The following is a 17,708-nucleotide window of genomic DNA, read 5'->3' on the forward strand; positions in this document are numbered from 1 at the left end:
TATACAGGTGGGTATACAAATGCATATAATTAAAAATAATAAATCCAAAGGAAAGAAAAGAAGGAAGAAAGAAAACAATGGGTCTGGCTAGCTGGCCCTGGAGGTATTCACCTGTAATCCCTGTGCTCAGAAGGTCAGGGTAGGAGGGTCATTGTAAATTCAAAGCCAGCCTGGTTGCTATAGCAAGTTCCGGACCAGCCAGGGCTTCACAGTGAGGCCCTGGCTGTCATCATCTCCTTCCCCTCTCTACTGCTGAAAAACAAAACAAAACAAAGAAAGTATGTATGTCTCTATTTACTTAAAAAAGATAACATGTTATGCTTCATCACTAGACAGAGGTTTGGTTAGTTTATGAATAGTCCCTTATTTCTGTAAAAAAAAAAAAAAGAAAAAGAAGGAAGGAAGGAAAGGAAGGAAGGAAGGAAGGAAGGAAGGAAGGAAGGAAGGAAGCTAGCTGTAGTCACTTGAAGTTGAGACTGAGGTAACCACCATATACTTGCTCATTTTTGTACTTTTTACTGCTAAGTAGCTCTGTTGCATGACATACCACATTTTTGCTTGTTAGTTGTTAAACATTTGGATGAATAGTAAAAATTTTCTTTTAACAGCTTTACTGATATATGCATATAATTTGCACATTTAGAAGTACAAATAACAATCAGTGGCTTTTAAACTCATAGATTCGTACAAGCATCATCATAATTAATATTAGAGCATTTCATTGCCTCAGAGAAACTCCCAGACCTGCTTAGCTGTCGCTCTCGAATCCCTGCGTCCCCATTTCCCAATCCTCTCAGCCTGGAGAGGGAAGTACTCGCCTATCTTCTGCCTCTATAGATTTACCTGTTCCAGACATTGCATATAAATCAAGATCACAGTGATCTTGGTGACTGGCTTTTTTTCACTGGGTATATTTCAGTGTTATTCTGTATCATAGCATGGACCTCTTTTATTACCAAATAATACTGGGTTGTATTACTAGGCCACAGTTTTGCTTATCCACTCATCTGCTTTTATGAATGGTGCTGCTGTGGACGTTTCATGTGCATGTTTCCATGTGTGCTATGGTTAGGCTGTGATTTGAGAGTGTCCCCCAGAGTTTTCAGTGTGGCAACATTTGGGAGGTGGTATGGAATCCTTAAGAGATTGTGCCTAAGTCTGAGTGGCGGCACATGCTTATAACCTGCATCTGGGAAGCTGACTCAGGAGGATCAGAAGTTCAAAGTCATCCTCAGCTACGTAGTGAGTTAGAGGCCAGCCTGGGTCATGGAACCCTAATTTAGAGAGACAGAGAGGGAGGGAACACACACACACACACACACACACACACACACACACACAGACACACAGAGAGAGAGAGAGAGAGAGAGAGAGAGAGAGAGAGAGAAAAGAGAGAGAGAGCATGAAAGGCAGTTGGGTAAACTGAGGCACTGCTCTCAGAAGGCATTGATGGAATTAGAGAGGGTTGTTAGGAGGCCTATGCCCTCCCTGGTGATCTCCCTGTCACATGCCCTCTCTTGTTATACTGTGTGCCTTACACCATATGATAGAGCTCAGGCTGCCTCCTCAGAGCCGGCACAATGCTGTTGGGACCTTCAGTTTCCAAAAGTGATTGCTCAGAACAAAACAAGACTAGAGAGATGGCTCAGCCGTTAAGAGCACTGGCTGTTCTTCCAGAGGACCTAACTTTGTTTTCCATCATCCACATGGTGGTTCATGACCATCTGTAACTCTAATTCAGTGGATTTCAACCTACAGGTCGCAATCCCTTTGGGGCTAAACTACCCTTCCACGGGGTCACCTAAGACCCTTGGAAAATACAGATATTTTATTATGATTCATAATAGAAAAATTATAGTTATGAAGTAGCAACAAAAATAATTTTATGCTTGGAAGTCGCACAACATGAGGAACTGTATTAAAGGGTGGCAGCATTAGGATGGTTGAGAACCATTGCTCTAATTCCAGGGAATCCAGTGCCTTCTTCCGGTCACCCCAGACACCAGGCATGCAGGTGGTGCACAGATATACAAAATGTAAGCAAAACACTCAAACACATAAAACAATGTTTTAAAAAGTGAAAACAAACAAAACAAGACTCTCTGACTAAAAGTTGCAGTATGTGCCTATAGCTCCAGCATTTGGGAGGCAGATTCTGAGTTTGAGAGTAGACTGGTGTATTAACGAGTCCAAGGACAGCAAGGCAGCATATTGAGACCCTGTCTCAAAAATAAACAATAGCCAGGTGTTGGCGGTGCACATCTTTAATCTCAGCACTTAGGAGGCAGAGGCAGGTGGATCTCTGTGAGTTGAGGCTAGCCTGGTCTACAGAGTTTGTTCCAGGTCAGCCAGGGCTATACAGTGAACTTTGGCTTGGAACAATAAAAAATAAGAAATTGTAATATTACCCAGTCATGTGCCATTCATTACAGTATCGTGTTTTCTGTTCTGGATGAGTCCTAGGGACGGGACTGCTGGACCTCTGGTTACTCTGAGGAATTGCATCTGGAGCTGCCAGACTGTCTTACCCTCTCCTAGCAGGCTGTGAGGGCAGAGGGTGATGCTTGTTTTTATGTTTTTATTTTTATTTTTTGAGACAGGATCTTATTATGTAGTCCTGGCTGTCCTGGAACTCACTATATAGACCAGGCTAGAGATCTGCCTGCCTCTGCCTCCTGAGTGCTGGGTTAAAGGTGTGTGCCACCACGTCTAGCCCCTGAGAGTGAATCTGAATGATTCATAGTCTTTCATGTCAGTAATAAATGTGTAGATATGAAATGCATGCTTAAAATTTCAAAAATCAACCAGGCAGTGGTCCCTTATGTCTTTAATCCCAGCACTTGGGAAGCAGTGTCAGGTAGATCTCTGTGAGTTTGAAGCCAGCCTGGTCTAGGGAGCGAATCCCAGGACAGCCAGGGCTACACAAGGAACCCTATGCCAGCCCTCCCTGTTCCCCACCCCAATATCCCTACCAAAAAATTCAAAAATTAGCTGTGCATGGTGGCTCATGTCTTTAATTCCCATCCTCTAGAAGCAGAGGTAGGCTAGACTCTGTGAGTTCAAAGCCAGCCTGGTCTACAAAGTAAGTTCCAGCCCAGTCAGTGTCACACAGTGAGAATCTCACTCAAACCTCACCTCCCCAACCAAAAAGACAAAACAAACGAACAACAATAAAGACCCCTTCTATGAGGAAAGTCAGCCATCAGCTCTGTCAGTGCTGAGTGTGGCCAGCACTGTAGTGAAGACTCAGGGATGGACGCTGAGACAGTTTCTGCTCCCGGAGAGGACTTGGCAGCCAGCTGCAGTTAGAGTACAGAGGAACTGTGTATGCTGGGGGGAAATGGTAAACACTGTGTGGAATTTAGCAACAAAGGCAGTGTAATCTTTATTAACATTCTGCTAATACTAAATTATAGTGTACAGTTTACACGCAGGAAATGAGGAAGACATCTGGAAAGCGGGAATTGATCCAGCTACTCACTGGGTAACAAGAGGCTCTTTAGTTTCCAAGAGGCATCTGGGAACATTTCCAGCTGTTTTCTCTCTCTGTTCCTTCTGTGAACGGATTTATTGAGATAAATCCACACAACATACAGTACACTCATTTAAAGTGTACAGTTAGGGTTGTGTAACGATGATCACACTATAATCATAGAAAATCTTTTCCCTAGGGAAGCCTCACATTCTTACCCAGCATTCCTCATGCTCCACCTCAACCCCACCCTCAGCCCTAAGCAACTACTATTCTACTACTTCCTGTCTCTGCTGGAGACCACACAGAATGTGGTCTTAGCGTGACTTTCTCCCTCTGAGGCAGGACCTCCCGACTTGTAGTCCAGGCTAGCCTTGAATTAATTATCTTCCAGTGCTCTTATTCATCCTTTCCTTTACTATTTTGAAAATATAGAATACATTTTTACAGTGATTTTAATGTCTTTGTCTTTTAATTCTACTATTTCTTTAAATGTTTTTATGTGTTTGGGCGTTTTGCATGCATGTATCTGTACCTTATGCATGAAGTACCCTCAGAGGCTAGTAGAGAACATTAGAGTCCCTGAGTCTGGAATTATGAATGGCTGTGAGCTGCCATATAGGTTCTGAGAATTGAACTCAGGTCCTCCTGAAGAACAGTCAGTGCTCTTGACCACAGGGCCTTCTCTTCAGACTTCTTTTGGGTGGGGTGCAATGGGGTCAATCTACTTATGAGGGAATCAAGGTCCTTTCAGGGGTAATTGACCCTATCCATTTTTTTTCCTCTTGAGACAGGGAGACAATGTAGCCCTGGTTGTCTTGGAACTTGCTCTGTAGATCAGGTTGGTCTCACAGATCAAGATCTGATCCCCCTGCCTCTGCCTCCTGAGCACTGGGATTAAAGATGTGCACACCACCATTACCAGGCTTTTAAGTGTTTTTGTTGTTTTTTCTGATTATGGGTTCTAGCTTCTAGCTTCCTTGAATGTCTACTAATTTCTATGCATTTTGAGGTATCATTCACGTATCATAAAATTCATTTTGTTTTCGTAGTGCTAAGGTTGTAACTCAGGCTCTCAGGTGTACTAACCATGAGCTGTGTCTGAGCTTCCAGGACTACGTTTACCTGTATCTCTTAAAAGATAGCCCAGGTAACCTTGAACCCTTCATCCCCCTGCTTCAGTCTTCCGAGTGCTGGGATTATAGGCTGTGCCACCTACCTGGTGAATATTTTAAGGGTCCTTTATTGGGATCTGGCATGCACCCCCATGAAAGGCCAGAGATTGCATGCTAGAAACACATCCTTCTAAAAACATTAAACTCTATTTTTATAAAACTAAGCTCTCAACTCTCTGACGTCTTAGTTTTGTTTTGGTTTCCTCTGTGGCACATCAGAGTTGTATGGTGGGGGTAAGAGGAGGGAAGACCTGCGACACGAGCGTCCTTCTGTAGAGCAGGGAGAGGGCGCTTGAGTATGGTCAGCTGGGGCACCCTCAGTGCCATGCAGGTGCACACTTCTTCCTGTATACCATCTGCACCCAGAGAGGACGAAGTGGCAACTCTTGTGACCCTCCTCGCTAAGGAGCGTCTGGGACTGGGCTCCAGGGTGCTGCGCTCTTGTCCTCCTGGCACAGGACACTCACTGTGCTCCCCTCTTCCGACATGCTCTGCTCCATAGCAGCCAGGCCGTATTCTCAGAGGGGGAAGGGGTTTTCCTGAAGTGTTAATTACTGCCTTTGCCCCAGGCTTCTGAAGAGCAGAAGAAATACTGTATAGGAAAGACTAGAGAATAGATAGTTAATTCATTCATTTTGTATTTCTTCATTTCCATTTTATCTCTGTTTCCAGATTTGGTGAATCTTGATTTTAATTATCCACGTCATTTCCCATCCAGGGCAGTGAGTTTCTAATTACGGCTGCTTTGTCAGATTGTGCATTTGACACTGTGTGGATTTTTAATTAGTCTTACAGAGAAAGTTGGAATAATAGGAACTTAGATGAGCAAGACCTTTAGAAAAAATTTAGAATAACTATTTAAAAAAACAAACTCTGTAGTCGATAGGTGTTTCTTAGACTCTTTAGGGGATTGGCATGAGGATTCCTAAAGTCTGAAAAATTCAAGGAGCTTAAGTCTCTCAGGTAAAGGGTTAGGATTTGCAGAGACCTGGGTATATCTTTCAATATAAATTTTTGTTTCTTTGTTTGAGACATTCTTGGGTTGCCCAGGCTGGCCTTAAACTCAACGCTCGCGCGCGCACACACACACACACACACACACACACACACACACACACAACACACACACATATAACACACACAACACACACATAACACACACACATATAACACACACATATAACACACACAACACACACATAACACACACACATACACCACACACACACACAACACACACACACATACACACACACCACACACACATTACACACACACAACACACACAACACACGCACCACACACACACATAACACACACAGAACACACAGAACACACACAACACATACATAACACACACACATATAACACACACATAACACACACGTAACACACACATATAACACACAACACACACATATAACACACACACATATAACACACACACACACACACACACACACACACACACACACACACACACACACACACGCCTCTGCCTTTCAAGTGCTGGGGTTGCAGGTGTTCACCACAGTGCCTGTTTTATGCCATGCTAGGTCTTGGACCCAAGGCTTCGTGCTCGCTAGGCAAGCTTGTCTACCACCTGAACCACATACTCAGCCTCTGTTGGTTTTTTATTTTTAGGACAGGGTCTTTATGGCCCAGGCTGGCCTCAAACTCTATGTGGCTGAGGCTTGCTTTGAACTCTTGATCTTCCTGTCTTCACTTCCCAAAATCTTTTTGTTACAGTTGTTGTTTGTTTTGACTGTGGGACAGGGTTTCTTTGTGTATCGCTGGCTGTCCTGGAACTAGCCCTATAGACCATGGCCTCAAACTCATAAGAGATGCACCTGTCTCTGCCTTCTGAGTACCAGGAGTAAAGGTGTGTGCCAATCACTTGGCTCTATTCTATTTTTTTTTTTAAGATTTATTTATTTATTTATTTATTTATTTATTTATTTTATGTATATGAATACACAGTTGCTGTCTTCAAACACACCAGACGAGGGCATCGGATCTCATTACAGACGGTTGTGAGCCACCATGTGGTTGCTGGGATTTGAACTCAGGACCTGTGGAAGAGCAGTCAGTGCTCTTAACCGCTGAGCCATCTCTCCAGCTCTCCCGATTCTATTTTTTAAGGGCTAATGATGGGGGAAATGTCTGTATGTATCCAATCCATATGCACCACCCCAGTGTTTCAGTCTGTCATTGAGACTTCCGTAAGAATGGAAGCTGATTTCTTTCCTTCTCTCTCCTTTCTCTTCCCTCCTTCCTCACTCTCCATCTCTTCCTCCCTTGTTTTTCATCCTCCCCCACCTTCCTCTTCCCCCCGCCCTCTTTTTGGGGTTTTGAGACAGGGCCTTGCTATGTAGTACAAAGCTGGCCTCTAACTCACCATCCTCCTGCTTCACCTGGCTGTATATTTAGAGAAGTTCTCATTTTACAGAGTTCCCTTTATACCCCAGCCCTCAGATAGCTTCCCCCACTAGCCATGCTCCCTTTGTGGTAGTACATTTGTTACAGTTATGAACCTACATTGGCATATCAATACTATATTAATCTACAATTTATAGTAGAGTTTACTCTTTTTTTTTTTTCGGGGTTGGGGACCGAACCAGGACCTTGCGCCCTAGGTAAGCGCCTACCACTGAGCCAAATCCCCAACCCCGTAGAGTTTACTCTTTTTTTTTTTTTTTTTTTTTAAGATTTTTTTATTTATTAATGTATATAAGCACACTGTAGCTTTCTTAAGATACACCAGAAGAGGGCATCAACCCCAGATGGTTGGGAGCCACCATGTGGTTGCTGGGAATTGAACTCATGACCTCTGGAAGAGCAGTCAGGTGCTCTTAACCGCTGAGCCATCTCTCCAGCCCGAGTTTACTCTTAACACTGTACATTTTATGAATTTTCATAAATTAACTTTTCCTCTTATAAAAAAGAAACGGAGAGACTAGAGAGATGGCTTAGTGGTCAAGAGAGTTGCAGACAGTTGTCTGTGCTCTTGCAGGGAACCAGGTTCAGTTCCCAGTACCCACATGGTGGCTCACACCCACCTGTGTTATAGTAACTTTTATTCTCCTGTAGTAATTGCTGTCCTGAGGCTCACTGCCTCAGTCTGTTAACCTAGACCTAGACCTGGAAGCTTCTAACATCCATACAGTGTTTTCAGCCTCTGAGACTTACTGCTGAGTAAGCTTACCCTTTTTAGTTTTTTCTGAACTCTGACTGGTTCAACTCAGCTGTTCGGGCTCAAACCCCTCCTAAGGCTGACTGATTCAATCTGGTGTCTCCCTCCTCCACCACCCCCCCCCCAATTGTTCTGCTTGGCCTCATATTGACTGGCAGTCTGTTGTAATCTTCTGGTTTCTTGTTCTCTGGCTTGTTCTGTTTTCACCTGTGTCTACCTTGTTCTCTCTGTACCTGCCTGTATAAAGCTGCCTCCTGCCTCCCTCCTGCACTGCTCCTTAAATAGCTTCCTTTCTTCTTCTCTTCTCATGAAGTTGGTGTATCCTATTCTGTCAAATCTTTCTCTGATTCATCATTTTGTCTGCCACTCAATTAGACATCACTTTCAAACATTGGCTGCTTCCTTCTACTAACTAACTTTACCTCCATTGTTTGGAATAAAAGGTGTGTGCTAAAAAAACCAAATAAACAACCTAGAAATGGTTTTTATCAGTGAATAACGCAATTTCGGGGTTCACAGTGTGATCAAGTATCCTACCACTCTGGTTTCAGTGCATCTGATGTCTCCTTTTGACCTGTGTGGGTACCAGGCATGCACCTGGTACATAGACACGGATGTAGGAAAGCTGCTCCTACACATAAAATAGACATCACTAAAAAACATGTTAACAATAGTAAAGAAAGAAGATCCAACAACTGGAAGTGATTTTTTTTTTTCCAGAGCTCATGGCTCTGGTAGAGATAGTCAAGTAACACCCCCCTTCTGTGTGTGTGTGAAAAATTTAAGTTTTAAGACTTTCTAGGGAGGAAAGTCTCTTAGTCTCTTCCTAGAAGCAGGCCTTTTTAGAGATTTCAAGTGCTTGAACTATGACCTTAAATTTCAAGCAGAGGACCAGCAGAAGTATCCTTGAGAGCTCTGGGAGTTACAGATGATGGGTTGTCTGTTCTGACTCTGTGGTGTAATGTGATGGAAATGCTGGGACCTCCAAACCTATGTGGGCTTTGGTCTAGCCCCATGGAGGACTTTAATTGTGTGACTTTAGGTAACATTTACCGTTTGAGTTGTAGGTATGAAAAAGGTAACTTTTTTTGTTTGAGACATGGTCTCATGTAGCCTAGGCTGGCCACAGACTTGCTATGTAGCCAAGGTTGGCCTTAAACTTCTGATCCCTTTTCCTCTACTTCCCAAATGCTAGAAAGTACTTACAAGCATGTGCCACCATTCCTGGTGAAATAAGGTAACTTTTGGTAGGTTCATAGCATACAGTAGCCGACAAGTGCTCAAAAACTGTCAGTTCCTTTTTGGCTCAAAGAAACTCTTTTTAAAAAAAGACTGTTTTAGGCAATATGTTCTGGAAGCTTGCACGGTGCAAAGTGCTTGCTATATTAGGTAACAGTCTTGTTCTTTTTCTTCTCACATGTCTTAATTAAACTCAGCAAGTGCATTTGAAGTTCTGGAATGCCACTCTCAAAAGGATCCCTGTTCTGCAGTCAAGGGCAGCATTTGACTAGCTTAGTCTTTAACAGGTAACAAGGTCCAGCCTGTTCTAAATGTCAATGTTTTATTCAGCTATCTTGATTCCATCTGATCTGAGTAGCCCCATCATGATTGTATTAAGATTTGTTACAGTATGAAAAGTAATTTTAATAGCATAAAACTAAATTTACATTGTATATAGCTGTGCATTTGACTTAACATGAACTGTCATAATCGACCCTTTTAATAACTACACGGTAAGCGTAAAAGCTGAGACAGGGGCTGGAGAGGTGGCTCAGCAGCTAAGAGCACTGGATGCTCTTCCAGAGGACCTGGGTTCAATTCCCACATTGTGGCTCACAACTGCTTGTAATTATAGTCTCAGGGATCAAAGACCCACTTCTGACGTCCTCAGGCATGGGCATGTATGGGGTGAACATGCGTATGTGTACCAGGCAAACACTCATGCACATAAAGTGAAAATTGGAAAAAAACTCAAAAACTTTAAAGATTTAAATGTCTTGGGAACTGGGAGTGTAATCCAGTGGTAGATTATTTGCCTAGCATACAAGAAACTCTGAGTTGGTCCCTAGCACTATATCAAAACAAATATCATTTTCATGATAGTGTGGGGCTGGACTCCTAGCAGTTAGGAAGCAGAGGCAGGAGGATTACTGTGAATTTAAGGTCATCCTTGACTACCCAGTGAGTATCAGCCTAGTGGGGGCTACATAGCAAGATCCTATTTCAAAGACACCAACATGTGTGGCTAGAGAGATGGCTCAGTGGTTAAGAGTAATTCTGCCTTTCCGAAGGAAAGAGTTGCCTGGTTCCCAGCACCCACATCTGGTGGCTCAAAACTTGATGGGATTCCAGCTGCAGGGGATCTATCCCCTTTCTAGCTTCCATGCACACATGGCACACAGACCATCTACATACACATAAAAATCACTAAATAAAATCCAAACAAGTGAACAAACAGCCTTCCAAAGTGTCTTATCCTTCAGGCTCCATGGCATATGCCTCTAATCTCAGCATTGGATAATCAGGGGTTAGGTTGATCTCTGTGAGTTCAAGGACAGCCTGGTCTACATAATGAAACCCTGTCTCAAAAATAAGAAGGTCTTACCCATGTTCATTCACATATATAGTTATGTGTATGATTTTGAGCAACCTCATAGGGCGCAGAGTCACAATTCACACCCACGTTTCCTATCTCCTGACTCCCTAGTTAGTTCTCGGCCGCTATAGTGGTCTCTGGGGCTGTGCTCCAGACCATGTCATAAGGCCTGAGGGTGGCTCAACACTTCAGATTCTGTACTGCAGTTGCAGAGGACCAGGGTCAGAATCCCTGCACCTATGTTGGGTGGCTCACAACTGCCTGTAAGTTCAGCTTCAGGGGGATTCAGTGCCTCTGGATCCCATGAGTGCCTGCAGACACACTCATACACACAGTTGTGACAAGAAGACTGTAGTGACAGTCTCTGAAATGAGGGCTGGAGCTCGCAACGATGCCTTTCTGTTTTGTTTTTTTCTGAAACAGAAATACATGAATCTTTTACCTATTTTTTTCTTTCTTTGTAATTTAAATTTTTAGCAAATCCTACTGGAGATACTCTAGCTGCCAGAAATATAGATAAATTGATCAATATAAAATTTAGCCTTATGTTCAGATTTTTCTTCTGTAACTGAGGTTCTATTATCCTGTTAAGTTAATTAGTACTCATTGAATAGTCTATAGCTATAGGTTTGATAGAGGGCTGGGGAATGTGGCTAAGTTGTTAGAATGCTTGCCTAGCATGTGTGAAGCTATGAGTTTCATCTCCATCATAGCACATAAACTGCATGTGATGGCCCATCCTCAGTTCCAGTACTGGGGAGGTTGATTCAGGAGGATTAGAAAGTTCATAGTAGTAAGTAAATGATAAAAACAAAAAAAGGTTGGGGGAAAGAACAAAATACTCACAGGAGGAAATATGGAGACAAAGTGTGGAGCAGAGACTGAAGGAAAGGCCATCCAGACACTGCCCCACCTGGGGATCCATCCCATGTACAGTCACCAAACCCAGACACTATTGTGGATGCCAAGAAGTGCATGCTGACAGGAGCCTGATATAGCTGTCTCCTAAGAGGCTCTGCCAGAGCCTGACAAGTACAGAGGTGGATGCTTGCAGCCAACCATTGGACTGAAAATGGGGTCCCCAATAGAGAAAGGACTGAAGGAACTGAAGGGGTTTGCAATCCATAGGAAGAACAACAACGTCAACCAACCAGACCCCCCCAGAGCTCACAGGGACTAAAGCATTAACCAAAGAGCACACATGGAGCGACCCGTGGCTCCAGCTGTATATGTAGCAGAGGATGGCAATAGGGAGAAGAGGCCCTTGTTTCTGTGAAAGCTTGATGCCCTGGTGTAGGGGATGCCAGGACAGGGAGGCAGGAGGGAGTGGGTGGGTGGGGGATCCCTCATAGAAGCAGGGAAAGGGAGATGGGATAGCAGGTTTCTGGAGGGGAAAGAAGGAAAGGGAATAACATTTGAAAGTAAATAAAGAAAATATCCAATAAAAGAAAAGAAAAAATAGCCTGGCATAGTTGCATAGGTCTTTAATCCTGGCACTTGAGAGGCAGAGGCAAGTGGATCTCTAAGTTTAAGGCCAACCTGGTCTACATAGTGAGTTCTAGGATAGCCAGGGCTACATAATAAGACCCTGTCTCAAGGAAAAAAAAATAAGTTCATAGCGAGTTAGAGGTTAGTCTGGCCACACAAGCCCCTACCCAACCAAACAAAAAAGATACAGGATATTTTAACTTCTCCACCTAAGTAGATTGTTGTGAAAATAAAAGCAGACTCTTTTGCTCACTATTTCTTTTCTCTAGTCCTTCTCAAGAATGCATGCCAGGACCTACTGAGTGTGGGCACTTTGCCAGGTTGATACAGGAATGGCTGAGGGCCAGCCCTGCCCTGAGGGACTTCCCAGTCAAACAGAGAGTGACAATTGTGTTCAGTGTAACCTACTGAACAATGCCCAGAAGTGCAGATCTATCCTGTACAGCAGCCCTCTGAACCTACGGAAAGACGCTCAGGCCTGTAGAGGTTAACATAGACACCTTCGAAAACTGAGGTACAGTCTCTACTGAAAGGGACAAAGGAATCTCAGACCGCCTTCAGCGTCATCTGTACAACTATATTCTCAGTGACATCTGCTTTGAGCTGTAACAGTTTCCACAGCTCCCTATTGGTCTCTGTGTTTTACCCCTCAGTCCTCTGGCTAGAAAACCACAGCACTGGTTCCTTCGCCGTGGAAAGCATTTCCTAAAGCAGAGTTGAAAATGGCCTTCAGAGCCTGCTCCCTTGCCTGCTTCAGCGTTAGCCTCTGTTCCCCTTTTATTAGTGATCTTTACTTCTGCAAACACCCCCAGTAACCAGGAAAATTTTCAGCCAAATACCAGGACTGATAGAACAGAAGACAGAAATTTGTTACACTTTGATCAAGTTGAAAGTTTAGATGTATCAGTAAATATGAAAACAGTAAATTAGAAAGTAGGTCCATAAAACCAGGAGAATATGTGGGCTTGGTTAGTTTTTATGTGTTTGAATGTTTTGCCATCATGTAGATATGTGAACCCATTGCCTGTAGCCAGAAGAGGTCTTTGGGTCTCAAGGAACTGGAGTTACAAATAGTTGCGAATCACCATGTGGGTGCTGAGAACTGAACCATGTTTTTCCTAGAGCAACAAGTGCTCCTAATTGCTAAGCCATTTCTCCATCCCTGACTTGGGTCATTTTAATATGTACTGTCGGGGCCAGCAAGATGGCTGAGGGAGTGAATCTTAGCTTATATCTATGTCTCATGCCTTGAGTTGCTTCCCTGAACTCATTTGGTGGAAGGAGAGAACTGACTCTTGCAAATAATAATCTGATTACTAGATGTTTGCTTTATGTGTGCTTGTGTGAATGTATACATATGGATGTATACACATATACACACATGCACAAATAAATAAAATTTAATTAAAAAGTAATGAGTAGTATTGCTGGCTTTACATCTACAACATCCTGTCTGGTCCTTAGGGTGCAGCGCAGCACAATTTTTACAGGACACAAAAGAAGTTAAAGTTTGGTTACTGTTTTTCTTTCTTTCTTTTTTCTTTTTTTTAAAGGCAGGGTCTCTCATGTAGACAGGCTGGACTTGAACTTATGGAGCTCCTCTTGCCTCTACCTCCTGAGTGCTGGGATTAGAGGCATGAGGCGCCATGCTTATCTTTCAATTACTGCCTTTCTGTGAGTCCAAAACTTAAGAAAACACAGAAGTATTGTCATCAAGAAAGTTTGACAGATGTAGATTTGGACTCAGTACAAGAAAGATATTAATGTTGTTAAAGAGGAGGCAGTCATGTGTGAATCAAGCAGAAGCAGTGGATTCTTTGAAATGTCACAGAAGTGTCATTTATTGAGATGAGCCAAAAGGGATGTTGACTCTAAATCTTTCTACTTTAAAAAATCACTATTTTTATATTCTTATTTTTCCTTATAGCCCTTCCCTCTACCTAGTGATTGTTTTCCATCTCCCTTATGGGAATGTGAGCTTCTTTGAAGCCACCATTGCCCTGTATTCACAGCACCTCAAACTTGCCCAGCATGTGACTGACACTTAGTACTTGTTTGCTGAGCTTTTGTAGAAAATTAAACAGTTGGGCGGTGGTGGCGCACGCCTTTGATCCCAGCTTTAGGTGGATCTCTAAGACCAACCTGGTCTATAGAGTGAGTTCCAGGATAGTCAGAGCTACACAGAGAAACCCTGTCTTGAAAAATATGCTTTAATTAAATAAAATATTTGTATAAATAGCTGTACAGTTTTTTTCTAAATATAAAATCACTGTTTTGTTTTGTTTCTTTTAATTGGAAAATGCTTGACTGAAGCCCTGTTAAAATTTGAGTTCAGGCTGTAGTTTAGGGGTGGAGGGCAAGGTGAGCAAGCTTGAGCTCTGGGCTCAGTGTCTATCACTGCAAAACCAAACAGAGCAAAGCAAAAATAGTAAAAATGAAGTGTGTTGGCCTTACCAAGCCACCAAAAGACGCCAGCGCAGGAGGAGGGCTCCACAGTACTTACTCTGAGAACAGGGCTCCAGAGCAAGACAATAGGCCCTTACGTTATCTGGTGGATCTCTTCTTTTACCTCCTGTAGTTGGTGATGCTGTAATTAGGCCTGCATATTGCCTCTGAACACAGCCCTACAAGGCCCTTCATTTGCAGCTTATGGGAATTAGATCGTGCACAGGAAGCAGGCTCTTTAGTTGTCAGGTTCCACAGAGGAGTCAAGAGGCATGAGGAGTGTGCAAAGCTAGAGTTCATCTAAAAGGGACAGGGTTTGCTGGGGAAACAGCTTTCCCAATCTACACGAAGCTCTCCACAGACTTTCCTTTCTAAGAAACAGCATAGTTTTGTACCCCATGCTCTCTTCAAGGTTCCCATCCTCATCTTTAAATAGAACAGCTAAACAGGGAGAGTTTATATATGCATATACATTGTGTGTACATATGTATGTGCTTATGTATGTCTCTATCTATGTATGTATGTGCATAGGTGTGTATATATATGTACGTGTGTATGTATGCATGTATATGTATATGTGTGTATATATGTATGTATGTGTGTGCATGCATGTATGTATATACTATGTATGTGTATATATATGTGTATATGTGTGTGCATGCATGTATGTGCATATGTGTGTATGTATGTGTATATGTATGTGTGTGCTATGTATGTGTGTATGTACATATGTGTGTGTATGTATGTATATATGTATGTATATGTGTGTACCCCTGTGTATATATGTGTACCCCTGTATATATGTGTGTAGCCCTAGCTGGTCTGGAACTATATAGACCAGGCTGGGCTTGAACTTGTGCAAGGCAATCCTTCCACCTCTGTCTCCTGAGCACTAGAGTTACAGGCATTTGCCACCATGTCCAGCTTCAGATTGTTATAAGTTTTTAAAATACTAAAGTGATTGTTATATTTATTTTTTGTTTGTTGTATGTATGTGCACATGCTCATGGGTATATGTGTACATATATATGTGTGTGTATGCACAGAGGCCAGAGATCAGTGTTAGCTGGCTTCCTGAGTTGCTCTCCACTTTCTATTTTGAGATAGGGTCTTTCACTAAGCTGGGCTGGTCGAGTTGGGTAGATGGGGTCAGTGAGCCCTTGGGTACCCCTGTCTCTGCCTCCTGGCACTCAGGTCACTCTTGTGCCTATGACAGCCAACTTTTTATGTGGGTGCTGGGGATCAAATTCAGGTGCTCATGTTCTCACAGCAGGTGCTTTACTGACTGAGCTCTCTCCAACGTCCCCCCACCCTGCCCCCCGTCTTTTCCTGTCTTTCTCTCTCTTAAAGACGAGGTATTGCTATGTAACCCAGGTTAACCTGGAACTTGCTGTGTAGTCCAAAACTTTCAGTGACCTTGCTCACTCTGCCCCTGCGATGCTGAGATGATAGACATGAACCATAACGCTATTTTTACAGACAGGGCTTCTCACTATAGCCCCAGCCGGATCAAACTCATAGCAGTCCTTTGCTTTGGTCTCCTGAACGCTGGGATTTCCAGTTTGAGCTACTATGATCACATCCTTTGAACACTTCTTTTTTTTTTTTTTGGTTCTTTTTTTCAGAGCTGGGGACCGAACCCAGGGCCTTGCGCTTCCTAGGCAAGCGCTCTACCACTGAGCTAAATCCCCAACCCCTTTTTTGTTCTTTTTTTTCGGAGCTGGGGACCAAACCCAGGGCCTTGAGCTTCCTAGGCAAGCGCTCTACCACTGAGCTAACTCCCCAACCCCCCTTTGAACACTTCTTAATTTAAAGAGCATAGAGTGGCCATGTAGCATCACAGTTTGGAAGCGATGAACTAGCTGTTTTGTTTCTTTTTTTCTTTTTTTTTTTTTAAAGATTCATCTAGATTTTTTTTTTTTTTTTTTTTTTTTATAAGTACCCTGTAGCTGCCTTCAGATACACCAGAAGAGGGCATCAGATCCCGTTACAGATGGTTGTGAGCCACCATGTGGTTGCTGGGAATTGAACTCAGGACTTCTGAAAGAGCAATCAGTGCTCTTAACCACTGAGCTATCTCTCCAGCCCAGCTGTTTTGTTTCTAACCTAGGTTTTAGTTTAATTTTCCTTCCCTTTCAGCCCCAAGGACAGTCAGCACAGGCCCCACCATTGAGCTCAATGCCTTGTCCTACAGACTGAGTTTTAGTTTTCCTAATTGATAATAATTAACTGTTACACTGGCCTTTGGTAGGAGAATAGTTACTGTAAGGTTACAGTAGATACATCAGGAGGCTCGGAGGCAGGGGTTGGGGATTTAGCTCAGTGGTAGAGCGCTTGCCTAAGGAAGCGCAAGGCCCTGGGCTCGGTCACACGATCCAAAAAAAACAAAAAAAAAAAAAAAACAAAAAACAAAAAAAAAAAAAAAAAAAAAAAAAAACAAAAAAAAAAAACAAAGGTAGACAGGAGGCTCGGAGGCAGCGGAAGCTAGGAAGGCAAGGGTCAGGAAGTGGGTGATTCCCTTGTCTTTGGGTTGTTTTTCAGTCTGGAACCCACCCTTCACTGCTTTCAACCAACATGGTTCCATTGCCAGGCTGAGCACAGACAGGAACTGTGTGTATTAGAAGAAAGTACTGTTTAAGATAAGCTGCAGAGTCTGCGCAAGGCTGACAAGGAGCTCTCATGGCTCTGGCCTGGTCATGCCGTGTCTCACTGGGTTCACCGTGTCCTTGTCCCTAGGTTTATGTGGTGGCAAATGAGCCTCTCCCAGTGTTGCTGGACTCGCTGCTTCCACTCCTTGGGGTGTTCTTTTCTCTCTACTGTTTTACTCAGCAGAGTGCATCTCACATAAGGTAAGCAAGCAGACCTGATATGCTTAGAATTGGAATCCCATTTGTTTGTAAACAGTGAAGTTTAAATTAGGCTACTCTTTTCTCTCAAAGTCAGGAAGATGTTTGGGGGGGATTGTGTTTCTCGACTTACACAGAAAAGAATGAGGGAAATTGGCTGTAGTGTTTGGGATGATTTTCTGTAGCCTATTCTACACAACAGAAGGGATTTCCATGGGTCAATTTGCCATTGTTTGAACTGTAAGAAATCCTGCGTTTTACTGTCTCTGGGAGGGGAACAGTGGTAGGTCATAGTGTCCTCGTGGAGAATACATTTGAAAAGTCTGCATTTGAACGTGACAGCATAGCTAGCTTAGCCTGGGGTTTGGCATTAATATGCGGAGTCTTCATTATAGAAGGGAGGGGCTTCTTAGTCATCCAGAAAACACCGTTCTGTGTCACTGTAAAAGTGATTCACTTGGGGGCTGGAGCGATGGATGCTCTTCCATTCCCA

At 43.2% G+C, this 17,708-nt stretch overlaps 1 protein-coding gene across 1 annotated transcript in view; it reads left to right on the forward strand.

Moving 5' to 3' along the window:
• The window catches only part of Tango6 (transport and golgi organization 6 homolog), a 180,310-nt gene that overhangs the window by 20,902 nt on the left and 141,700 nt on the right, over window positions 1–17,708 (forward strand). The window contains exon 8 of the mRNA XM_032887797.1: window positions 17,106–17,218. Coding sequence (XP_032743688.1) covers window positions 17,106–17,218 — 113 coding nt within the window. The remainder of the gene's footprint in view (window positions 1–17,105; window positions 17,219–17,708) is intronic.

This window comes from Rattus rattus, chromosome 17 (assembly GCF_011064425.1).
Source record: "Rattus rattus isolate New Zealand chromosome 17, Rrattus_CSIRO_v1, whole genome shotgun sequence".
In the NCBI taxonomy this organism is placed as follows: Eukaryota; Metazoa; Chordata; class Mammalia; order Rodentia; family Muridae; genus Rattus; species Rattus rattus.